This window comes from Aythya ferina (assembly GCF_964211825.1).
Source record: "Aythya ferina genome assembly, chromosome: 2".
Classification (NCBI taxonomy): Eukaryota; Metazoa; Chordata; class Aves; order Anseriformes; family Anatidae; genus Aythya; species Aythya ferina.
Window position 1 is genome coordinate 65,546,048 of NC_140297.1, and position 26,972 is coordinate 65,573,019.

Sequence of the window (26,972 nt, forward strand, 5' to 3'; positions counted from 1 at the left end):
ACACTGGTGGATTGACCAAAAAAAAAAAAAAAAAAAAGAGGCGATCTGGTGAAATTGCAATCAAGTCCCAGTGCCTAATAATGTACAGGGACTGGGACAGATTAGCAGCAGAATTTGTAAGAGAGCAGAAGTTTTCTCTTTTCACCAAAGGCTCTAATCATCATCTCTGGCTTTATCTGCCAAGCCTCTTGGGTCTGTCTTGGTAGCCAGGTGTAGCTCTTACTGAGTGAATAGAGCTTCTATTCAGTTCTATGAGATCTCTCATGGTAACTAAGGTAGTTATATGCTTTAACTCTTTCCTGCACTTTAGCTCATGTGGCTACTTACATGGGCACTAATGAAAAACTATTTGATTTAAATAATTCAAGGATGATCGGCAAAGCCACATTAAATACTTGTGTAGACATTTCAATTCAAAACTGAATTGGCCTTAATGAATTAAAATAAAATGAATGAGTTCATGAACTGAGTAAACATCCATCCAAGAGTTTACAGTGATATAACTAACCCATTTCATATTTATAGTTGAAATAATTCAGAAACATTTTCCCAAGTTAAAACATATAAACCAGCCCTAGTACAAACTAGACTTAGATAAAAATTTCTTAGAAACAACCATTCTTTGTCAAACTATCTTTAATTCCCAATTCGTAATCTGTTTTTTCCTGATAAACCTCTGAAAACAGGACCCTTCAGATTCTCTTTCTAGCAACTGTTTATGATTCCTCTAAATAACAGCCCAAGCAGCCCTGGAAAGAGCTTACAGCTAATGGCTTTGGGTGACTGCCATCCCCATTTCAGATCCCAGTGGATCTGGGATTCTCATCCCCACTGCCAATACCGCATTCATCTAGCTGTATGTGCCGTTTTAATGTATTTCACAGACAATGAAAAAAGGGCAACTACCCTGATTAAAAAATCCTATCAGATTACAGCCATTGGGCTGCATGTTTGCATTATCATAACTACTAATTTTCCAACAAAAATACGGGTCAGACATCAATCAGGTCACTGATGCAGTAGGACTTGGTCGATGTACTGTCATGCTGGCTGGCCTTGGGTATTCCTGCTTCATTTCCTCTCCTATGGGAAACACTGAACAAGAGCAAAGCTGTATTCTAGGAATAAAACTCCCTCAACAGCATCTCTGAGCAAAGACATCTAACAAATTTCCCATTTGGAAATCACTCAGCAGCAGTATCTGAAATGCATGGTGGGTTTTTCACGCTGCTGTTCTGGGAGTGAGATGGCCATGTTCATCTCCAAGCATGCGCAGGTTACCAAGTAGATTCCTCCAGCCAGAGCACCTTAACCCTGCAGGGCCATGAATGAGCTCTGCTGAGTCTCAAGATGTGTGCCTGCGTGATACAGATTACTGACCATTAACAAACGTGTGTGGTAATATCCAATGGCTGTTTCTTTAATGGAATAATGAAAAAGACTCATGGCACAAATTCCTTAAAAGCCACATCCTGAGACCAACCAGCATCCTACCGGAAAGGGAAAGAAAGGACCACTTGGGGTGATAAGGACTACGTGGTGCAACAATTCACCACTGTTCTTCAGTCTTTGATCACATTGCAGACTGAATGCCTTGTAGCTCTATTTCATAGAATCATAGAATCATAGAATATCCTGAGTTGGAAGGGACCCTTAAGGATCATCAAGTCCAACTCTTGACACCACACAGGTCTACCCAAAAGTTCAGACCATGTGACTAAGTGCACAGTCCAATCTCTTCTTAAATTCAGACAGGCTCGGTGCAGTGACCACTTCCCTGGGGAGCCTGTTCCAGTGTGCAACCACCCTCTCTGTGAAGAACCCCCTCCTGATGTCAAGCCTAAATTTCCCCTGCCTCAGCTTAACCCCGTTCCCGCGGGTCCTGTCACTGGTGTTAATGGAGAAAAGGTCTCCTGCCTCTCGACACCCCCTTACGAGGAAGTTGTAGACTGTGATGAGGTCTCCCCTCAGCCTCCTCTTCTCCAGGCTGAACAGGCCCAGTGACCTCAGCCGTTCTTTGTACGTCTTCCCCTCCAGGCCTTTCACCATCTTCGTAGCCCTCCTCTGGACACTCTCCAATAGTTTCATGTCCTTTTTATACTGTGGTGCCCAGAACTGCACACAGTACTCGAGGTGAGGCCACACCAGTGCAGAGTAGAGCGGGACAATCACCTCCTTTGACCTACTAGCGATGCTGTGCTTGATGCACCCCAGGACACGGTTGGCCCTCCTGGCTGCCAGGGCACACTGCTGGCTCATATTCAACTTGCTGTCTACCATGACCCCCAGATCCCTCTCTTCTAGGCTGCTCTCCAGCGTCTCATCACCCAGTCTGTACGTGCAGCCAGGGTTTCCCCGTCCCAGGTGCAGGACCCGGCACTTGCTCTTATTGAACTTCATGCGGTTGGTGATCGCCCAGCTCTCCAACCTGTCCAGATCCCTCTGCAAGGCCTTTCCACCCTCATTCGAGTCCACAACTCCTCCAAGTTTGGTGTCATCAGCAAACTTGCTCAAAATACCTTCTATTCCTACATCCAGATCGTTTATAAAAATATTGAAAAGTACCGGCCCTAAAATGGAGCCTTGAGGGACCCCACTGGTGTCCGCCCGCCAGCCTGACGCAGCCCCATTTACCATAACCCTTTGGGCCCTGCCCGTTAGCCAATTGCTCACCCATCGTATGATGTTTTTATTTAGCTGTATGGTGGACATTTTGTCCAGTAGGATCCTATGGGAAACCGTGTCAAAAGCCTTGCTGAAGTCCAAAAAAATCCCATCAGCTGGTTTCCCTTGGTCCACCATACGGGTGATCTTATCATAAAAGGAAATCAGGTTAGTTAGGCAGGACCTACCCTTCACAAACCCATGCTGGCTGGGACCAATGACTGCTTTGTCCCCCAGGTGCGCCTCAATAAGTTCGAGAACCATCTTCTCCATGATTTTACCAGGCACTGACGTGAGACTGACAGGCCTGTAATTGCTAGGGTCTTCTTTCTGACCCTTCTTGAAAATCGGCACAACATTTGCCAGCTTCCAGTCTACCGGGACCTCTCCATATTCCCAGGATCGTTGAAAAATAATTGAGAGAGGTTCCGCGATGACGTCCGCCAGCTCTTTCAGCACCCGGGGATGAATCCCATCCGGACCCATGGACTTGTAGGGATCCAGGTGGAGTAGCAAATCCCGCACACGTTCAGGGTCGGTTGGGAGTTTGTCATCCCCACCGTCCCGGTCCTCCAGCTCAGGGCACCCTGGGTCCCGAAGCCCATCATCGGCATTGAAGACAGAGGCAAAGAAGGCTTTAAGCGTCTCTGCTTTGCCTATGTCATTGTCTGTGAGGAGACCTTCCCTATCAAGGAGCGGCCCTATAATACCATATATACATTTTTCACTGTAAAATGTTGCCGTTCTCCTACACATTGTTAAAAAGGGCATTAAAAACCTGAAGAACAAAAGCCAGCAGCCTGAGAAACAGTCATTAATTTCCACGCTTCAAATGAAATCTAAAAATAAAAATAAGCTGATAACGTATTTATTATTAAATGAAAACTTTCTAAAATAATCATTAAAGACCCAGTTTGATGAAGACTCATGATGAAGATTCATCAGTCATGGCAATAGCGGGTGAAGATATACAACAATTTTTTACACAAGAATAAGCTTCTTCCAAACACGCTTGTTCTCCCTCCCCCAGACCAGATATTCTATTATTGCTGATTTGTCAGTAAAACACTTCTGAAACCATCTCTAGTTCAGGCCATTCTCTAATCCACATAACAAGATGCTTATGCTATTAACAGCATCTCTTCTTCAATCCTCAAAATTTGCAGTAAATTCTCTAATAGGTTAATGGTGGTATTATATTATTTTAAAAGGGATGAATTGTTGTAGAGTTATGTCGCAGTATTACTGTTTGGGCAGCCTCATATAATCTTCACAGCAGCTGGAAATGTAATTAGCATAAAAACCAAACGGCCTCATTAAACATCCCTTTCCTGTAAGATGGGACACATTTAAGGGCCTTGTCTCAAACATTCCATTAAAGCTCTACGCAAAGCTGGTGTGGGACTCCAACCATCCCAAAAGACATTTTCAGTCCAGCTAAGCAATGTCCACTTCTTAAAACCTGGAAATGTTATGCAGCAGCCCTCGAGAACACACATAAATCCTGCTCTGCAGTGGAATAAACACACTCGGGGGAGTGATTATATTCCTCATTTTTACGGAAGCTTCCATTTCGCAATTCAAGTCTAAAAACAGACAACTTCTGTAACTGCCTTCTGTGTGCAAACCATAGCCACATCTTCTGAACATAAACGTGCATTTGCGTTCTTTTAATGCGTTTAAAATGCTGAATCTAAAAACATGGATAATTTATAATTCCAGCAATAAATAAGCAAGTGTCACTCAGGCTTTCCCTTGCTACGAAGTGCTTATGCTTTGAGCTGTTGATCTAACTGCAGGTTTGAAAATGACCATTGGGTTTCAAAATTTCTGTGGATCTTCGGTTTGGCAGCACTAAGCAGATGCACGAGCTAGTTTTTGCTCACTTTACGGAAGGGCAGAAGGTTGAATTTTTAAAAGTTGCCTATAGTTTTGAATGAATTCTGGTGCAACTTCTGGGCAGCTTCTCAAAAGGCAGTAAAGAAATGCTAGTGCAGGCAAAGAGAAGCCATAAGCCTTTAGAGAGCCATGAACCTTCTAAAGCCTTTAGACCTAGGATATCGTTTCTTTTTTCCACTTTAAAAGTTAAGAATACATAAAACGTGCAATTTTGGAACAATGCAGAAATAGAAATTTAAAAGAGGTTTTAATTGTTTATTCAGATCCTGAGGGGAAGCAAAGTAATATTTCAGCACTTAAAAAACAAATATTTTCCTGTCACAAAGTGTCTTACAACACAGTTGTCCTTATTAGCTAATGATGCAAACAAAAATACTGCTTTCACAGTCTAGAAATAGGGAGAAGGACCTTTGTGGAGAGATGTCAAAAGCCCAACAGACACCTGGACAAACCGACTCAAAGTTCACATCCAGATCAGCTGCCTAAAAGGACAGGCAGAGTGGGGAGGCAACGGGAGATGAGGTAAGAGCAGAATGTGAAGGGGTGAAGGGGATGCAGGTCTTCAGGCCCCCACACTTCTCCCATGGTTTCCCATCCAAGCCTATCATCTGAATAACATGCCTCGCTTGACATTCAGTGTTTTGCATCTGGAAGCACAAGAGGCAATCATTTACAAACAGAAGGGAGCAGGATTGTTTAAGGGCAGCACTGGCAACAAAACATCATATTTCTGCTGCTTGGAATATTCTGGAAAGTTCAAAATATTTACCTATTGTGGTTAGAAATCATCAGCCATAGGAATTAAAATGATATGGGGATTGTTTATGAATAACAGTTCCTCTAATTGTGCAGATTTATCACATTTTGTTTTATTCTTGTATTAATTAGAAACATCGAAAGCCCATGCCTCTAAGTGTTACTAAATTTAAACAGTCCCTCTGCTGACTGGGAGATTTAACTTACATAAACACATTGCCATATGAACTTTTACATAGCGCTTTTATAAAAACCCTTGTTGGAAAAACCAGAGCACTAAGGCTTAGCAAGAAAAAAAAAAAGCATTTGAGTATAAAACAAATGGCTGTTTTAATATATATCTGGGAGTGGGGAAGCTAAAGGTTACATGAGTGAATTTAGTTTTGGCACGCTTCATTTTATTTTAGCTGTTTGAGCAAGACTGGTAGTAACTGGAAGAGTTTGCATGCCCTCCTAAACAAACAAGCTGAAAAAATCCAGATGCTCCATTTTGTGGCACTGTCTACATTACTGGGCTTCAGTCTTTAAATCCAGTGCACAGACCTCAGCTATTCAGCAGAGATACTGATAGCAAGAGTGTCATCCTCTGTACAGACAAGTATTAACAGAGTTTTAAGGTCCTTGGGTAGCAGGTCAGTCCACCCACTTGCCCTGAAAGTCCCAGTTTCTCAGCCCAAACTTCCCCAGTCCAACTGATCATTTCTGGCTCATGCTGATTTTCCTCTTGACTCTCCTGATATTCTGGTCTACTTTGCTTAGTCACAGTCTTTATTTCTATAAACTCCCTAGTCCTACACCTTGAAACAGGTGAACACCAATCTCTACAATCTTACACTAAACAAACAAGGCTTTAAACGGAGCAGGAGCCAGACTTCCCCCTTCAGGAGGCCACCCCAAGCCCAAGGCTGGGAAGCCACTATCATATCTGTCTCTGGCCACAGAGTAGGGCACGGCTCACTAGCTCACCCACAGGCTTTGAGGATGGGAGCTGCTGCACTTGAGCAGTGATCCTCACTGCCCTGTGGAAGTAGTTTTAATTATTTCTACAAGAAGGATCTGGGACACAAGTAAAGGAGGTTTTGAAGTACCTAGAGGGAGTAAAATAGCTGCGTTTAGCAGATTTCCTTTTCTCATGTTAGTATTGCTGATTATTTGAGACAACCCTCCACTTAGCAAAAAAGCTGCTGTCAAGCTTTGTTCAGACACTAGACTTTCTCTGCTATCTATTCAGGATGTGCCTGTGTACCTAACCCAAATGTTGTGACTCTCTCGTCTCTTCTACTTACTACTGAGCTTTCTTCAGACCTCTTAATTTCTCATCATCTCCTGCTTCCCATTTCTCAGCCCAATCAGTTTCCTTCAGGTACAAATTACAAGCTGCTTCTTTCCTCTGCCTCAGCGCTGCAACTCAGAGCAACCCAGGGAGCATGGATGGGGGAAGAAGAAGGCACCAGTTCTTTAAAATAAAGGTCATCAGACATCTGAAATGGGAAAACAAGGCATTTTTCCTTATCTTGACTTCTGCAAGTAGCTGGAATATATATATATATTTTATATATATATATATAATATATATATAAAATATATATATATATATATTTAATATATATAAATAAATATATATATATTTTTTTTTTCTGGAAGGTTGCAAGCAGTTGGTTCTTGATGAATACAAGGATAAAAAATCTTCAATAATGTTTCAAATACTTCCAGAACTTATCTTCCCTCTAGCTTCTTTATTTCAGAAGACAATGTACACTTCCTCCTCCCAAACAGCCAAGAAATGACATTTCACTAGCACATGTACAGCGGTGACATAAAACACCAGTACACTCAAAAAACTGTTTACAAATTCATATCAAGGCAAGAAAAGCAAGATCAAGGTATTAAAAATGATGACAAAGGTCTAGTTGAGGAGACAGTCAGCCTTCCTTCCTGCTATATGCCTTGCTGATTCTCAGAAAGCCTGATGTGGCTTTAAAAACATTGTGCAGCCTGCTGGAGCCATCTCAGCTGCATCCAGCTAAGTGCTCAGGCAAAAAAACCCACTGTTTTTTCCTGGCTTCTGTCGTAAGACTGCTCCACAACAATTAAAAGAAACAGCCTCCTCAAGTAATATAATACTATCAGCTTGACTGTGCTCCTAAAACTTTATCATATTTGCTCATTTATATATGGGACCCTCAGACCCGCCATGGTAATAAAGGTCTCCACACTTTCTGTGCAAGATAAAATTGTAGAGGGGCACTATCACCTCCGTTGACCTGCTGGCCACTCCTCTCTTGATGCAGCCCAGGATGCAGTTGACCTTCTGGGCTGAAAGCATGCACTGGTGGCTCATGTTGAGCTTCTTGTCCACCAGAACCCCCAAGTCCTTCTCTGCAGGGCTGCTCTCACTGTGTTCTTCTCCTGTCTGTGCTCCTGCCTGGGATTGCCCTGATCCAGATGCAGCACCTTGCACTTGGCCTTGTTGAACCTCATTAGGTTCACAAGGACCTAATTCTCAACCTTGTCCAGGTACCTTTGGATGGCATCCCTTCCTTCTACGATGAAGTTGCTTAAATCAAGCCCCAGAGCTGGTCTCACCTGATGTTTACCATCTCCAACAACAGACTCTCACAGAGTGTGATCTTTTCTGCCTGCTCTTGTCACTGCAAAAAGCCTAACGGTGATGCTCACAGACTGACCAACTGTAAGGGAAATGGCATTAATGTCTGTGTCAAAAACCATGACTTGCAGCTTCATGACTAAGTCAGCACCAAGGCAATATCAGATTATAAACCTTTCTGCATAGTTACTACAAGGATATCAAAACCAACACATGGTAGTAGCAGATAAAGCTGTGTATGATGTGTAAAAGTGTATGAAGCACCCTTTAATCTTCTGCTTGTCAGTGACAATGCACTAATGAAGATGGAGGACTTGTTCAAACATAACATTCAAACATTACAATCTGAGCAATGATATGCTGCAGGGAACCATATATAATAAGCATAATGTTAAGGTCCTCTAACAGCCAAACTACAGGTCTTCTACCTCATCTTATGCAATTATCAGGTGTCAGAAAACTTTTCTTATTACTCAAAAGGTTTTTTTGCTCACTGAATACAGGACTGTATTTTAAAGCATTCAGCTCTGAATAAATATTCCTTAGCACAAGGCTTTTAGTCTGATAAAGATATGGATGTAAGACATTAGCACTTGGAAATCTCAAGAAAGGGCAACCTTTCAACTTTAAATATCAGCCTGACTCTCTCTTGCTTCTAGTCCTCTCCCAGAAAAAAATTAATAATTAAAAACAAACAAACAAACATTAATTTCAAAGGAACTTTCAACAGGTAAGGTCATGTGTTTTGACCCTTACTACTTTCAACATTTAACATAATTAAATCTACTGTTGCAGCAAATAAGAGGTTAATAAAATACTTGTATTAGTATTTATTTTTAATAATTACTGATGTTCTATACAGGTAGGAAAGCTTGGATGCATTCCTGCACAACACTTACTCAGATTTTTTTTTTTTTCCCAAGCATCGTAGTTATTGGTGCACTAGAAGAAAATAAGCCTGTATTAGGAAGTTTCATGCTGGCTCCAATTATGCCATCTCATAAGCTTGTCCTTTGTAAAATTTATTGTAAAAAATAATTATATTTTCTCAGTGAGATCAGAGGTATTAGACTGGAGCTCATGGAAAAATGTGTTGAAAAATGCTAGTTTTGTGGGTGAAAAATCTTTTGTATTACACATATTAGGTACAACCAATGCTGCTGAATTGACAGAAAGGGGTCTCACAGGATCCTGCTGGATTTCTGTTCCCCAGGGTTGCAGAAACTGTGGAGTCCCCAGCTCTGGTATGGTCCAGAAGCACGTATCTCTCTGTGCCTCCTGCGGGGTGCTCAGCAAATTTGACATCTGTGTAAATTTTGCTGCAGTTATTAGTAGGGGAGCTGACAAGAATAGCAATTTTGCAGAGCAGCTGCAGGATACTGTTGGCTTACTAGAAATTGATTTTTTTTTTTTTAATTAAAAAAATGGAGAGGAGAGGAGGGGGAAGAAAAAGAAAAGGTTTTGGATTCATCTAAGATCAAACTCTGTACCTCAATCAACAAACTGGATACCCTTCTTTTAATTTAGTCCTTCAGACACTGAAATCCCTCTTACCAGGGGAGGAAATATGCTGGCTTGTCTGGTAAAGCTTCCTTCTGCTCTGAGAAAAGGAAATACATGTTTTTACTCTAGTTTTAATCACTGTATACTTTCCACATGTTTTGGTAATTGGGGAAAATCCACATACCAGCTATTGCAGTGCCCAGAGCAGACCAGGCAGACATGTTCAAGCCAGATTCAAACTAACTGGTCTAACCACAGCAGTACATGTATATAGCTCAGCCCCAGCTCCTGGAATTAGATAAACCATACAAACAAATACTAGGGAGGCTTTTGCAGCCTGTGGTATGTCCTGTACTGCTGTGATTATGCTACTAGCTGTAACCAGCCAGTCCAGAATGCTGCAAAAAACTAGCTTCAAACTGGTTGTGACAAAAGCATCCACATATCCAATGCTCCTAGGAGCACTATGGTTTTCATGGAAATCCTGCTAGGCCACACTACAGTTATGACTGATACAGAATATGAAAGACAAGCCACTTGTTTTGCATATCATTTTAGCAACAATACCTTCGCAGCTGTCAAGTCAAAAATACGATCACCACTCAGAGTAAAATAGCCATCTATTCCAGTTCATTATTTTTTGCCTGAAAAATCAGGGAGCAGTTTAAACACCATACATAAAGAGCACCTTTAAGTCTGAATGAACTGCAAACTCTTTTTCCGCATTTAAATTTGCACATGAATTTGCACTTAACGACATGAGACTTCTTGTGTGATTATGGTCCATTTTCATGAGTACAGGCTTAAGGGTGTCAAAAACTACACTCCACTCCTGCCTGAAAGCTTCTACTGTACATAAACAGGTCAGAGAGGAACTGAGTTGTAAACCAAGACTCTTCTGTCACTGCTTTCTTTCTAGCTCTGCTGAGAACAGTAAGAAATCAGAAGAAAATTCATCTTTTTCTCACGGACAATCCAGACTTGAAACTTGCAGAAACATGTATGCTAATTATTAGGCATCACGGAAGAGCAAAGAAAAGAAAAGAACTCTTCTAAAAAAGTAATGGAACTTGAAACCAAACACACCAGGTACAAAATTCCAACACATGAATCAGTGCCTGGATTTGGGATTCTTGCTCACAACAATTTGCAACATAAAAATATATATTCATAGTTTTCCATATATATAAAAATATATTTTAAAAGTCTTAAACCAGGAGCATTAAATACAGTGGCGGGAGAAGGGATGTGGCAGGAAGACAGATTTGTTTTTCTCAGGAAACAAGTGACACATCTTTTTAGCCCAAGGGAAAAAATAATTTATGGTTATGCAATTTACTCAACAGAATGTCACCTCCTTTGCCATCTATTTTTCTTGCTCCCTTGTTAGCACTTACAGAATTTGATTGTATCCTCCACTTGGCTTGTCTTTTCATGCTACCACTTCTTTTACCCACAATTTGCTAAATCAATGTATGAGATTTCTTCTGGGTCACCCTCTAGCTATAACAGCAAAACCTGAAAATACAGCTTTGGCGAGCCACTGGTTTAATTGTAATGCATGAAAGGTTGCATTTTTAAAAAAAAAAAAAAAAAAAAAAAGACAGAGCTGGTAATGAAGTTAAAAATTACTTAAAATCAGAGAAATCTCTCCCAGCCAAGCTACAAACTTCAAAACGTGTATAAATTGGGGCTGCATTAACAGTTTTCAACCTTGTTGAACAAACAGTTCAAGATAAACAGACCAACCTGACTGAGAGTATTACCTGCAGAAGTGTGCTTAAATTTTTCACTCTTCTTCTTCCTCCATTTCCACGGCTTAAAAAGTCTTCCAAGAGTGGCAAATTTGCTTCTTCTTCTGATCGGAGGCGTGTGAGTCCCAGGTACTAGAGAATCTGAACGCATTGCAGCCAGTCTTTCCACTTCCTCGGCTGTCGTTTCCACAAGAAAATGAAAAAAAAAAAGAAGAAAAAAAGAAAAAAAAAAAGAGGTGAAATAGGTGTTTTAACGAATTATCAGAGAACCACACAGATGGTTAAATTTTTACATGGTTACAGAGAACAGTAAGAAAGGGGAAAAATGTAATCTTTATTATTTTAATATATTTTTTTCCTTTCAGTGGAATCCATGCTGTGCTGTAAAGATCAGTATTAATAATCAGATTTAGTCCTCAGAAAATCTTTCTGCATTGCTCTAGACAGCTGGCAGTCCATCCACCAGCCATTCCCATGGAAGTGTGTGATAGAGACTTGGAAAGAGATAGCTCCAAAGAAATTATGAAATACTGCATAAGTGAAATATTGCAAGCTTGTCTTGCAATGGAAAGAGAAATTTGCATTAACTTCTATTTCTCAGTGACAAGGACTGAATACCCTCTGGTAACATCACTGTGTTCACTAAATCTTCCTGAGCTCCAAAAGGGGCTGCATCAAGTATTTTCTAGTGACAGAAAGAATGTTAAAAATTCAGAAAGTTCCTCCTAGCCCCACTTCTCTGCCCACCCATTTTCCTCCTATTTTAAAATCTTTAAACCTAGGGACTTGGAGAATTTTAGTACAGTCCACAGTTACAGCTGAATTCCCTAGAGAGGGCATTACAGGTTTTCACTGAACTTCTGTTGTTAATAACAAAAATTAATAAATGTCTGTAATCATTACATTGTAATGCATCATGGTAGTCTCAATACTTACATAAACAAGCAAACCAACGAACAAATTAGTAGAATGTAAGTTACTCTTCCTCCCCCTGACAACAAGAGAAGTCTGGCGGTAGTCAGAGAATCACAGAATGTGAGGGATTGGAAGGCACCTTGAGAGATCATCTAGTCCTATCCCCCTGTCGGAACAGGAACACCTAGATCACGTCATGCAGGAATGTGTCCAGATGGGTTTTAAATGTGTCCAGAGAAGGAGACTCCACAGCCCCCTGGGCAGCCTTTTCCACTTGGCACAATTACATTGCATGGTCTCCCCCTCAGGTTTCCAGAGAAAATGTATGCTAACGTGTTTGGGAATTAACATCCAGATGATTAGAGAGAGGCACAGACAGAGGTAAGCTAGGACCACAACAGAAAACACCAACAGTAGGAAGGTACCAGCAGCATGGAGAGAGGGTCAAAGGGTCCCTTCATGCCACAGCTGCCAGGGCTGCAAGAAGCTCTTCCAGCCCTGGGCTGAAACATGCAGCCTCTGACTCTAAGAAGAGCATCTGCATAATTCAGTCATCTTGAAGGAGACTTTTTAAAAATTAAACATATATATATATATATAGTTGTTTTTTTTCCCCATCTACACAAAACCATGAGAAAAGACCTGGGAAACTACAGACCTCTTAGTCCCTAACCTCAGTCCCTGGAAAAGTTATAGAGAAGATTGTCCTGAGGGTTATTGAAAGGTAGTTAAAGTATAAAGCTATTATCAGGCACAGTCAAGGGAAAGTCTGGCCTTCATAATTTGATCTCCTTCTAGGACAGGTCATCTGCTTGGTGGATGAAAAGGTAGTGGTGGACGTAATCTTTCTGGATTTTAGCAAGGCCTTTAATATGGCCCCTCATGGCATCCTTCTGGACAAATTGTCCAACTGTAAGACAAACAGGTTCATGCTGTGCCAGGTGATGACGGCTCAAAGGTAGAGCTCAGAAGGTCATTGTGAATGAGGCTACAGCTGGCTGGTGGATGGTCACCTCCAGTGTCTTCCAGGGCTCAATTCTACATCTAGTCCTCTTTAACATTTTTATTTATCTGGATGCAGGAGTGGAAAGCAACCTCAACAAGTTCACTGATGACACTAAACTGGGGGTACTGTTGGCTGACTGGAGGGATGAGAGGCCTTGCAGAGGGCTCTAGAGAGATTAGAGCACTGGGAAATTATCATCAGCATGAAGTGCAATAAAGGAACATGCTAGGTGTTGCACCTGGGATGGAGATGCCGAGGACACTTGGGTTGTCCAGTCTAGAGAAAAGGAGACTAAGATGCCACCTCATGGCTCTCAGCAACTCCCTGAGGAGAGGAATCTGTAGGGAGCTGCTGGTCTCTGCTCCCTCGGTACTGATGACAGGATATGCAGGAAGAGCACAAAGGGGCCATTTGTTAGAAAAAGACTCTCTACTGTAAGGGTGGTCAAACACTGGAACAGGTTCCTGGATTGGTGGTTGATGCCCCATGACCATCAGTGTTCAAGAGGTCTTTGAACAATGCCCTCATTGACATGCTTTAACTTTTGGTTAGCCCTGACGTGGTCAGGGACTTGGACTAGATGGTTTTTGAAGGTCCCTTCCAACTGAACTGTTCTGTTTTATTCTGTCATTTCCCAGGCTTGCGTTGTAATGCAACACTGCCAGAAAAACTGATCTGAGTGGTTCGCACAAAGGCAATCTGGATTCATAAAGATGGGACACAGATCTTCACTGTTCCCATTCTGAAGACAGCAACCTAGTGTTTTTATTACACCTGTATTGTTTAAGGATTAACCTCAGTCATGAGCGCAGGTTTGGGAATCTCAACAAGAGCAGAGCTGTGAAGGGATGAACACCCCTACTCCACACAGACTAAACCACCAGAGATTTGAGCTGGCAAATTCTTGAGCATCTCAATTGAAATTTTTCAAAGGCGTTAAGTTTGCCAAATTTAGGTTGGTTTTCATGGGAACAACTACAGATATATCTCTAGCACATAGGAAATCCTATTACCAAAGCTCTAAACTAAAATATTATTTGAGCCTCTCATTTTATTGCAAGAAGTTGCTTATTTTGTTCTTCTTGTTGTGTTTTTAACGTTGGCAACACATTCCTTTTTCCTGTAAAATATCACTGCCAGATACTGCTGCCTCTGAGTTTCTGGTGAAAAGCTGTTAGCCAGTGAGATACAGAGTCTCAAACTGTTTCATTGGAACTGGTTAAAAAAACAATCATCCGCTGGGGCAATGGAGAGAAATAAACATTTCTGAGAAAATTTTCTTTCAATTAAAAGCAGAGGAAAAAAAAAAAGGTAGCCTGGTCACAGCATTTCATTTTGTTCCAGCTCTTCACATTGTGTCTGACTGCCCAGAGAAACACCTGCTCATATGGAGAATCCATTACAAGGTGCTGTCCTATAAGAGGCTTGGACGTGCTGCATCAAAACTGAAATTGCCTTGTTACGCTGAACGTGCCATGAGGATAAAAAGAAGAAATCAGATATTTCCTTGTGCTTTCTGATTTCACTGGAACATGCAGCAGGGCTTTGAAGACCTGCATGGGATATATATAAATCACCTTACTCTATATGCAGATCCAAAGAGACCATGCATTTTCCTACCTCCTCTTTTTAAGATGCCTCTAGTTAAAGCACACAAGACCATGCTGTGAGCCACTGCTGTGACTTGTTTGAGATGCTGCTAGAAGCAGTGGGCTGGTACTGTCTTTGCTGCCTTACTTGGGGGATAGAGGGTGTATCAGTGGTCCGTTGAACAAACTGGGAATGACACACTACTGCTGCTGAATTGGGCTTTCTGCTACATAAAACCACAGTTATAATGAAATTCCTCTTGCTGCTTGCCTGTTTTCCCGTGCCCCTCAATGAGACACCATTTCTGCTACCAAGGTTCCCTACAGTTACTAAGCCTCAGAGTTGTACAGTTCTTTGAGAGCTGATCCTAATTGCTACTGCTGAGGCCATTCCCAGGTGAACTGATATCCCTTAAAAATCTTATTTTGTAAAGCGCATCCTCTACGTTACGCACCAGTTGTGCTCTCACTGCCCCCAGGAAGCTTCTCCCATTGAGGGTAAACTAGCATGGATTCTCCATCAGGCAGCACTAACACTGGTGTCAAAAGAAATTTACCCAAAGGGGAGTTCATTAAAAGCCAAACACAGTGTTAAAACCATTTCCATATTCTGACTGCTCTTCCCTGCATTTTGGTATCTTGTCTCACATGGAGCTGTTCCAGGAGCTCTGCTGGGCTCTCCATCAGCCATGAAGAGATTATATGGCCCTTCTCCTTCATCCTCTCCAAACACACATGGCTCTGAGCTAATACAAGTAACAGTTCTTTTTTTCCCCTCCCCCCCTTTCACTCCAATTTTTCAGAAGGATTACTTTTTTTTGTTGTTGTTTTCTTCCCCATGAAAAATACCCTCAAGAGCTCTGCTAATTCAAAGCATAATAATCACTGGCTAGGAATGGACCACATTAGCATAAAGCCATGACAGTTTTAATATGCTGAGAATAAAAACAGACCACGATGAGACAAGTAAAAGCCAGATTTGTGCACTCTTGCTTTTTGCTGCATCTTTCCCTTATGTTGGCCAGGTTTTTCTGTCTCTTTGGCTCCTAATGACTATTGACTAGCTGTGGGCTGCGACACCCACTGCTGACAGCAGGCTCTGTAGGCTGGTTTCACACCCTTGCTGTTCCCAAAAAAGGTGGTACTTGCATGAACATAAACCAACCTGGGCCTGAACATTTTTTTGCCGTCAGTAAGAAAAGCAGTCCCAGCCTCATCAGTTTGCTGACCTGGGAATGGGAACTGGTGTGTCCATTGGTGCCTGCAGTCACACTGCTGAGGTCTCATCTTTAGGCTGGTGCCATAAATGTGACATTTGTGGGTTAACATTAATGATGATTCTCTGTGCTTTTAGGAGCTGCTTCTGCAGGATCTGAGAGATCTTGCAGAGAAATGGAAGGACACTGGGACCTGTACTGACAGCAAAAGGGCAATGTGCTCCCCATCTTACTTTCTTCTGTCCCAGCTGTCATCCTGGAATAGCAATAGGGAAGCTAAATGGTAAGAGCTTTTTTACAGGCTCTTTGGTTGTGAAACAGCTCTCTAGATTTTACTATAAACCTCAAGACATTTGAAGTATATACAGATTGGCGGGCTTAAGCAAGACTTGTGATTTTAATTTTAAAAAGCACCACAAACCAAAACTATTTTGCACCCAAGTGATTTAAAATATTTTTTTCAAACATGATTAAAATATACTAAAAAGACTTTAAAAAAAAAAGCCTGAAAGCTAACTTCTTCCCTTCCCTCCCCCCCCCCCCCCTGTTTTTTTTTTAATTTTATTTTGCATTGGGTTTGATTTTGTTTGTTTGTTTGTTTTTTGTTGTTGTTTTGTTTTTGTTTGTTAAAGTCACTTGATGTTTTGTGGGTTGTGATATAGTGCACAAATTGCAGACATGGTCAAAATCAACAAGTCAAGGAAGAGCAATGTAAAAAGCAGTTCTTCAAAGAACTGATGTAACAGCCCAGGAAAAAGAGGCCTGAGCAGCTTGGCCATGTTCTCTATGCTCTTATGAGTTTCCCACACCTTTTAGTGGAACTTTGATTTCCAGAAGGTCCTGTAAGAAACAATATGGGCATCACCTACTTTTTGGCTTTGAGAAGTGTAGAAGGCAGATCAAAGGCCCTCTCAAAGAAAACATATTGCAGTAGATTTTCTTGGAAAGCAACGACCAGTTTTGTCATTCCCACATGTGTTTGGGAATCACAGCCTCTATTAATGCCACTGATATATACCATGGCTCAGACTCCATTTTTCCAGAACAAACAAACAAACACACACACACACAAAACAAAAACAAAACAAAACAAAACAAAACTATTTCTTCATTCAGGTACACAGTGATTTCACAGCTGAAGGCTGAAGCCCACACATTTCATCCATGACCTTTAACACTACCTTCCTCACTGGTAGTCACACTTGGTTTTCTCTCAGACCATTTTAGAAGACTCTTTCTTCATATTCAGACACATGATTAACAGCTTAACAAGCTGTTTACTTCACAAAGTTATCTTTTAAGCCTTCTTAGGAAACACCAATGTCTAAATTGTGTTTCCTGTAATATTTTTGCAAATCTGTAGTAACAGGCTGGAAATGATCTTGGCCCTAAAGTTGCAATGGGCTGAACATGCCATTTTATTTACAGACAACACTAGTATATAAAACAAACAAACAAAAAATATAATATTCCTTACTCCCAATCAACTTCCAACTAGTCCTTATTCTGCAGATTAATTTCCAACCAATTCCTGTTATGATGTTTACTTTGAACTCTGCATCCCGAAAATCTCCCTCTTTAAATTGTACAGACCTTACTGTAAAAGCTCTGTTGGACTGTGAACTATGGACTATGTGGAAAGGCCATGTGCCTTTTTGACATGACAGAAAACCTGAATGACTACTCTAATTGCAAAGCACTTACGTCTTCTCTTTACCTGAATGGGAACACTTTCAATTAAAAAAAAAAAAAGTTTTTCTTTCAGGAAAATGGTTCATTTTATGCTCTTCTATTATCATCTGTACTGTTACTTCCCTTTAATTTCCCTTTGCACCTGGAATTAATTTTCAGCAGCCCTCCCGTTACAATGTGAATCACCCATTTCAACTTTCCCTAACTTTTCAAAGGTCTGTTTTTCCAATGAAAGACAAGGCATGGCATGCAGCCGTCTAAATTCAGTCTTCCCAGACGGGGATGATTAGCTCTTCAGTTCACAATAGCTCCCACTGGAAATATGCATTCGCAATGCCACTGATTTGGTTGGCACAGTGGGTTTATGAGCCATGAAGATTGTCAGTAGCTTTTCCTTGCATGCTAAGTAGCACTCCCCATTTCTAAAGCCCTGCCAATTATTACTGCTCCCCAGGTGTGTATCACTCACCATTGGATAGGCAAACTGAATCATGTCTTACCACTTAGGTTTGCCCATTTCAGCACAGGTATTAGACCATGGTACGGCTCTGCTCTCTGCTGTGATCCCTCTGTCTCAGTGCATATATTTCTCTTGGTGGAACTGGAGCACAATGAATAGCTTCAGAAGTCCAGTCCCTTTAGGACCCTGCTTTTGCCTTCCTCACACTTTGATGTAAAATGTTAATTATTCATGCTGATAGCAATCTGAAAGCCATTTTTTTTAGCCTCTGCAAACTATACTGTACTGCATGCATCACTATAAACAGATCTTTAATGATAGAAAATCTCTCAGAACACCAAGCATTTTCTGTATTTTAACATTGTGCAAAAGACTTCTACTTGCAACAACAGCACTTTAGCAGGTTATGTCATTAATAGCTACATAATTGCTTCCTATAAGCCCTGTAATTATAGAAAATAAGGATTGTTGGATTTCATTTATATCAGCTGTTTTGTGTTTGCCTTATTGCTCTCATTACTCACTGCTTTCTCCATCCCTTAAGTGTTTATTGCATGTAGATTTGGGACTATGTTCAATAAACAGTGCTGCAGCTTCTAACTCTTGGGTGCCTGGACACAGAAACAGAACCCACAAGCCTGTTTTGGACACTACACATAGGTGGAGACTCGGCTGCTCCAAAAAGGGAGGTATCATCCTCATATTGTGATCATACTTCCTTATTAAAAAATTCACTAGTGAACAGATGTGGCCTTTTTTTTTTTTTTTTTTTTTTTTTTTTAAGTAACTATTATGGAAACAGGTTCTTGGAAAGCCCCAGACCAGTGCATGCAACTTGGAATGGAGCTGCCTCTAAGCGCAAACATGTCAGGAGCTGGATAAAGTGGCACTCAATCCATGCAACTTCTGAGATTGAAAAGAAACTGCTGAGAAGATGGAATTATCTGCCTCCTTAGCTGTGTCCACTAGCACATAGCATTTAAAAAATACAACCTTTTAAAGCTTCTTAGAAAGTACTTTGTAGAGTCCACAAGAAGGAGATGGAATCTCTCAACTCCAAAAAATTCAGAGGAGAATGCTGAGAATGAGTCATACAGGACCTATTTATAATTCAACACTCTAACACTGAAAAAAAAAAAAAAGCTACAAGGCAAAACTGCTGCAGTGGTGTTGGAGATCACTACCTTACAAGTGGCCACCTCCCAGTGGCAACACCAATAACTGATTCAACACATGCAGATAGCACTACACAGCACAGCTCAGGGCTCCTGGCTGTACCTGTACAGATGCTTGGGTTGTTACACAACAGAGGCAGTCGTAACCATCTTTGAGTCATCTCCTAACTCCTCAAGTCTAGAGATAAGTCTCATTAATCATATCTTAAGTTCTTTTTGAAAGCCAGGACTATGGAAGCCAGAGAAGCTACCTTCCTTCAGGTGAGTCTTCAATCCACTCAACAACAAAAAAATGTGCTGAAGCCCATATACCTTCAACTCCTAAGTTTATCACAATGAAGAACTAGTTCACAACATTTTTTCTTTACTTTTGTTTCAATGATGGCCTTGCAACTCGTTAAAGTGTCTTCTTGGAGAAGCTGGTAATGATTACATTTTCATAGTGGGGTTTCTCTCTTACACAGTACTGAACTGCAAATTCTACTCAGCTGCAAAATATAAAAGTAATCCAAGAAAAGGATGTGGTCAATGGAAATGTACAGACTTGTGGCTCACATTTTGCTAGCTGCCACGTGGACTGAGACAGAACAGCACCTTGCTCTACAGGCCCCTCAATGGAAGTCAGTGGGAAGTTCTCTCTGAGTAAGTGTTCAGCCTTTCTACAGCTATTGCTAAATGCTAAAGGCTGTCTATTTTAACAAAGCCCATAAAAAACAACAACTACAACAACAAAAAACAAACAAACAAAACAACAACAAGACATATTTTAAATGCTTCTAATTTCTTAGGGGACTGTTTGATAAGCTGATCAATTTCTGACATTTATCTTCTGAAGTTTCCGTAAATAGGAATATCCAGTATTTTTACTTTATCTTACTAAAAATGTGCTCCTTAGAAGGCACATCTTTAAACTATTCAGAAACCTGAGGGGGACATGCCATCTTATTAAAACTAATCCCATCCAGGAAACAGCTTTAGAAACATTAAACCTTCTAAAGATAATAGTACCATCTTACCACTATTACCATGAAGATAAAAAATGAAGCTTTTAATTACTTTAATTGGTCAGGGGAGAAGGAATGAGGTACCTAGTTTAATGAGCTAGAAATTAAATAAAAATCCCTTGTAAACTCTATACTACTTCTCTTGGGAAAATGGAACATCTATTTTTGTTCTTTAAAGAAGTTGATTGGAAGTCAGCCAAAAGGAAAAGAGTAATTATACCGAATGGCACATTTATAATGAACATAAATCTGATTTTAAAAAGAAATAAATTCAGTAACAGCCTAGAAAAAAAGTAGTGACTGGACTCTCTAAAGAGACAGCCTGTATCCATGTTCAGGAATTAAAAGTAACACTTCTCCTCTGAGTACCTAAAAGTAGCTACATATGGTCTTCTCTGATTGTCATTACAGTGGGAGTTCTTTTATCAATTCAAGTGATGCTTAGTTCAGACCCCAGGCTGAGGTGAAATTTCTCTTTAGGCCCTCATAGTAGAGGCTTGAGTTTCAGAGCTGAATACTCCAAAGGAGAAAAAATGCCCACAGCTCCTTTAAAGTCATGAATAAAGCATGCTGGGTTGCTGGCTAAAATACACAGAGTATTTCTGTGTGGTTCTCATGGCTATGATTTCACCTTTTTTTGTCCTCCTTTTTTAGCATTAAATGTCTTAGAGCTCGGCAGGATATTGTGTTTGCCCTGCAGACTCAGAGGAAAGCCTCTGGGTTTAATTTATTTTGGCTGCAGTGGTCCATACATAGGTATATATTTACCCTGTCTTTAAAAATCATGGAGCTGATCAGGTAATCTACCTAAGAAACACAACAGTCGAGGAAAGAATCTTTGTGCACGTAACTTCAAGTTCATGAATAATTCCAAGTCCAGCAACCAGAAATAGCTCAGAAAAATGAGAAAGAGTTTAAATCAAAGCTAAGGGGAAAAATACTACGGAGAGCCAAGAAAACATCATCACTGAAAAACATACTGAAATAGTTCCATCAGTTTTATGCACTGAAATAGTGTTAGCAGAGAGAAACACATGAAATATTAACCTCACTAGAGTGAAATGCAAAGGCCAATAAGGAGCAGGATTACCTTACCAAATCTGACTAGTGACTGGATAACCATCCTGGGAACTGGGGACAAAAGTCCTCAGATCTACGAACATTTTACAAATGAAGCAAAAATATGGCTCTCTGCTCGAGATGAGCACATTATTGATATGAACTGGAAGAGAGGAAAAAGATGAACAAAATTATGTATTGACCCTCTCAGGTAGGGTTGGGACACGCTGGTTGCATGCTAAAACCTGCCTCCTTACTGATATCAGAGGACTATATTGGACAAAGTTGTAAAAGGACCTTTCCAGCATGCTATATTTCACCTACAGAAAAAAAAAAAAAAAACAAATTGGTGGAGAAGGCATTACAGTATGGTTGTAACGAGTGCTTTGCTTTGTATTAATAGGACTCTCCCATCTCTGTGGTGGTTGAGAGAGAAACCAGCAGCTTGTTGCAAGCCATGAATACAAGTGGAGCACCCCAGCAGCACGTTGGGGTATGCCTATGAAGAGCCACTTGACCATGAAATTGGAAGCTAAGTTCATTTTGCAATGTTGCAAACAAAACTGTGACAGGCATGAGAATTCATTTTAATACAGAAACAGTATAAAACCCAACCAAAACCTGACATTCCTTGCAATAAAATAGTTTTATATATATATATATATATATTTACCTCTTCACTGCTAGCACTGTACAAAGCAACAAAACTATAAAATCTGACTTCCCTAAATGTTGAAGGTTCCTCTCAAAGTTATCATGACTCTGACACCAAGCAAATATTTAACAAAAACAAAACAAAAGAAAAAAAAAACACCTTTTCAGAGCATTTCTGTCAATTTAAATTGCCTCTGTCCATATAACTGTATGGAGAACAGTGTTCTCAATTTTAAATACAAATCTACTTTGGACAAAGGATCTGTACAACTTTCAACAAGTATCACAGATTTCTTTCTATCAAGTCAAATGTCAAGTCATGGAGAAAGCTCACCAAATGTGCACATACACTACTCCACCTGAACTCGAGTCGTTGCCACACATACCTGATTTTCAAAAACCTATTTACTTAAAGAGCATTTTTGGACTCACAAGTAAGAGATTGGCCTGAACCATGGCATCTGGATGAGTATCTCAAGCTTTTTGCTCAGAATGACAATTTTTCCAAGCATTTTTTACAAGGGAGGAAACAAACTAATAAAACAGATATGCTTATGGGTACCTACAGATAAACATATACAAATGGAGACTGGTATACAACAAATGCAATAATAATACAAAAATCTGAAATACATTAACAGTCAAGCACATAACGAACAACATATTCTTTGTCTACCAGATACAGGCAATAGCTGTATTAGTTCAAAGAGGCTGATTTCTAAAACAACCTCTCATCTTCCTATAGATCTGTAAAAGTTTTTATATTTATATATATATATATATATATATATATATATATATCACAGAGTGCCCAATGTCTAAAGGAGACTGAGGCAGAAAACACTAACAAAAGAAAACAAATCCAAAGAAAAATATTGCTAAAAAGTGTATTTCATGAGCTGCTAAGCAATGGCAGGAAATATATTGTTGAACTGACAGTTGTCTTGCAGTTGACTGAACTGGCTGCTCTGGCAACTTGAGATGAACAGGAGAAAGATGGATCAGTCCATCGAACTGCAAGATCTCTGCGTTTTCTACTAGGTTGATGGGTTTCCACACACAGCACAAGGCAAATGGTGTTTGTGTGATGATAGAAGTGCACTGAAAGCCAGTCTCACAGTAGTAACTTGAGTACTTTCCTAGAATCAAACAATGCAGACACCATGCTGTCTGTATTTTACTGAGACACACAAGAAAGAGAAAAGGAAATAGCTCCTGAATCTAATCATGTTTAAACTTGCTTGCCACTTGGGGAGGGAATTTGAGGTAGGGAAGCTGCATAAACCAAACTTCATGACTCCCTCCCTTCTTTCCCATTTTGGTATCGTGCCTAATTCTCTCCAACCACTGCTAGAGGAGTTGAAGATTGGCAGCCACACAGACCAGACAGTCAGAAATTGTTCTTCTCAATTCAGATGCCAGAGCAGGCAGTAAATCCAATCTTAAGTGCCACATCAGACTGCTGGAAGACAACCCTTATGGCTATAAACCAGCAGACAGTTACCTTGGGGCTATAAATATTAATGAAAGCTTTAGTCATCTTGCTCTTCTATTTCCCAGTTGGGTACAATTCAGATTTAGTTCCACACAAGTCTCTGCACCTGGTTTTTCCTTCTGGTCAAACCCAAATTTCAAAGCTACTTAAATAAAACTGCTGTGCTAGTGTAAGGAAAGTATCCTGCCTTGCTGATGCACAGGAGGAGGAGAAGGAACAAGTCTTTCAAAAAGACTCTGGTTCAAATTGTTTCTACTGGCCATCCATCTACATCTGTGCACTTGCACTGCTGACTGTTCCAGCTGTGCATCTCAATCTCTACCAGGGTTTACATTTTAAGCAGATTGGAAAGTAAAATGAGAAAGGTGCAATGCTGTAAAGCTCAACAGTAGCACGATACAAGCTCTTTGTATCAGTTCAGTTTCAGGTGATGCAGAAGAAATAGCATTTCTGCTGATTTTCATTTATTTATTTGCTTTACAACAAGGTTGAAAAAGTTTTAGTGTTTAAAAAACAACAATAACAAAAACAAAATAAATGTTGATGTTGCACCCATGTTGCATCAGATAGCATCTGAATATTGGAAATGTGAAAGCAGCTGCCCATTGGATGTGTTAAGGGACATAAAACTAGCGCCATAGTCCTTATGACATGGACTGCTGACGTTAGGGACCACAGATATGGTCCATGTGGATGTGAATATATGGATCACTAATACTTCTGAAATGCTTGGAATAATATATGGACTATGGATGCAGTAGACCACAGTGGCATTTCAAGGCCTGACTCATTTGTCAGGATATAGTTAATGACAAGTCTAATTATTTATTCCAACATTTCCAATGCATTCAAGACTACTTACCATCACTTCCTTCTGATTCTAGAAACTGTGTTAAAAAGATAATTAGTATTCAGGACAGTGGCATTTGTGCTGCACCTGTACATAGGGCAACGAAGATGGTGAAGGGCCTAGAGAGGAAGACGTATGAGGAGCAGCTGAGGGCACTGGGCTTGTTCAGCCTGGAGAAGAGGAAGCTGAGGGGGGACCTTATCACTGCCTACAACTTCCTCTCAAGGAGGAGTGGAGAGGCAGGTGACCTATTCTCTGTAAACACCAGTGATAGGACCCGCGGGAACAGTGTTAGGCTGAGGCAGGGGAAGTTTAGGCTGGACATCAGGAAGAGGTTCTTCACCGAGAGGGTGGTTGCACACTGGAACAGGCTCCCCAGGGACGTAGTCACTGCACCAAGCCTGTCAGAATTTAAAAAGCATTTGGACTGTGCACTTAGTCACATGGTCTAAACTTTTGGGCAGACCTGTGCGGTGCCAGGAGTTGGACTTGATGATCCTTATGGGTCCCTTCCAACTCGGGATATTCTATGATTCTATGATCCCTCAGCCCACTGCTGAAAATAAAGAATGTTATTATCAACTATTTCTAACAAAACTTGGTCATGCTTTTCTTGAAATGACCTGATTTTCTCGGTGTTACCATAACTACATTGGAATGCTTCCAGACCTTTAAAAAAAAGGGTTTAAAATAGCATTACTATCCAGTTTTCGAACAGAAAATCAACTTCCCTTAGGAGGCAAGGTGAAATAAAAAGCATCCTCTGCTACCAAAATCTCTCAAGATAAATTAAATAATTGGATCCATTTATCCATTTTAATTTTATTCCCTACTCTCATACTGCATAAAGCCATTAGACTAATGGCCTGAAAACTGTCAGACAAAAGATGACAGAGGGCAAGATCCTTCTCTTAAGTAGTGATAGGGGAGGGTGTCTGCTGAACTGCAGCATCAAACCTGTCATCCTAGTTGTGGCTGGGAGAAATGCGAAGGAATATCTGTTGTACATATTACATTCCTTCCAGAATGTCCAAAACAACAGGTAACATGGGCCCTACCTGCAGAAAAGGAGGTACATCTTAAATTGCAACCTTTGGGCTACAGAGAGCCAGTAAACAGCTTTGATTGAACACCTCTCCTAGTTATGCTCAAAGAAATGGGTAAGACAGTAAATCTCACTTATACAAACCAAAGTCCTGGAGCCTATGTGTTTCTTACTCCTGACGAGCATGCTACAAAACACATACATGGGGATACCTACCCTCCTTGCTTCTTTGGACATATTTAACACCATGTTACTTTTTTTTTGGAAAAAAAAAAAAATCTCGAGAAATATTTGGATTTTATTCCTGAGTCATATTTTAAAATCTTAAAAAGTTCCACTATCTAAACAAAGAAAATCTCCAGAGACTGACAGTTAGGCCTGGTCTTCTTATTAGTAGGTTTTCACACCTGGGATCAGGAGGTTTTTCACCAGGAGGGACAGTGCTTGTCCATGAGCTGTCTCTCAACAGTACATCTTCAGGATGGCTAATGGGCACTATGACTACAGGGTTATTTTTAGAAAGGGTGGCCTGAACCAAAATGATCCAGAATGATACATCTAGTGGTTCCAAAGAAGCTACTGCAGTAATTTTTATTTCAAAATTACTCATTTTATCTTTAAATTATACCATGTTAATTGTTTTTCAGAGCAACAGAAATAATTCATCTTCTTTTAAATTTAAAAGTTACAGCCAAAGGCAGAGACTTTGCTCCTATTGATTAAATTGGATCCAGTGCCAGGAAAGTCAGGGAGACATGACAGTGACAAGACCAGACGTTACCTTGTCTCTCCCTGCCAAATCTTTCCTGTGACAAGGAGATCAGAACCAGCAGAGCAGTGGAGATTCATGTCACTTCACAAGAGCCAAAAAAACAGTAAGAGGACAATTTTTCATCTCACAGAGATGTCAAGAACATCATTATCTTTCCTGAAGTGTGCAAATCAAAGTCACAAAGGAAAGGTGGGGCTTCCAAGTATGTCCCAACCCCAACTCTTTGCAGCTTTGCTTCATCCATCTAGATAATGGAAATGGTCACAGCACCCTCCAGTTTCTACGAAAGTGACTGCAACATCCACCCATGGCTGTACTCCCCCACCATACACTGATACTGCCTTTCAATTGTTCCAGTGCCTGGGTTCTGGGTGATCCAATTTGGGATGATACGTGTGAGACAGAGCTTGATCAACGTAACAGCCCACAACCACATCCAATTACTCTCCAACACCCCAGCAGACTGTTAGCAAGGTGGCACCACACGTACTTATGCCATGCTCCTGAAATTATTTTGGCCAATTGGTGGTGACACCAAAAGGAAGCTAGATGTTACACTGTCTGATTACAGAAAAGGTAATCTTAGGAGATACAAAGGAGTAACTGTACATTTACTACAAGCCACTGAAACAAATCTAGAAATAAATTCTTGTAATACAAAAATTACTGTGGAAAGCCCACCTCTTTTCTGAGCAATGAATGATAATGTTATATATACACAACCATATACTCAAAAGGATAGGTTTTGTTCATCAGTCAAGGAGCCTTTAAGGGAACTCTGATGCTATGTTGTATGATGTATGATGCTATGGTACGGCCATGCTATTCATGATGTGATATTAACTGTTTCTAAAC

General features: G+C 40.5%; 1 protein-coding gene across 11 annotated transcripts in view; it reads right to left on the reverse strand.

The window, feature by feature from the left end:
* The window catches only part of PHACTR1 (phosphatase and actin regulator 1), a gene marked incomplete at its 3' end in the record, with an annotated part of 439,651 nt that overhangs the window by 130,224 nt on the left and 282,455 nt on the right, over positions 1-26,972 (reverse strand). For all 11 annotated transcript variants that reach the window (XM_084511511.1, XM_084511517.1, XM_084511521.1 and 8 more), the window contains one exon: positions 11,197-11,361. In XM_084511511.1, the coding sequence (XP_084367637.1) occupies positions 11,197-11,361 (165 nt within the window). The remainder of the gene's footprint in view (positions 1-11,196; positions 11,362-26,972) is intronic.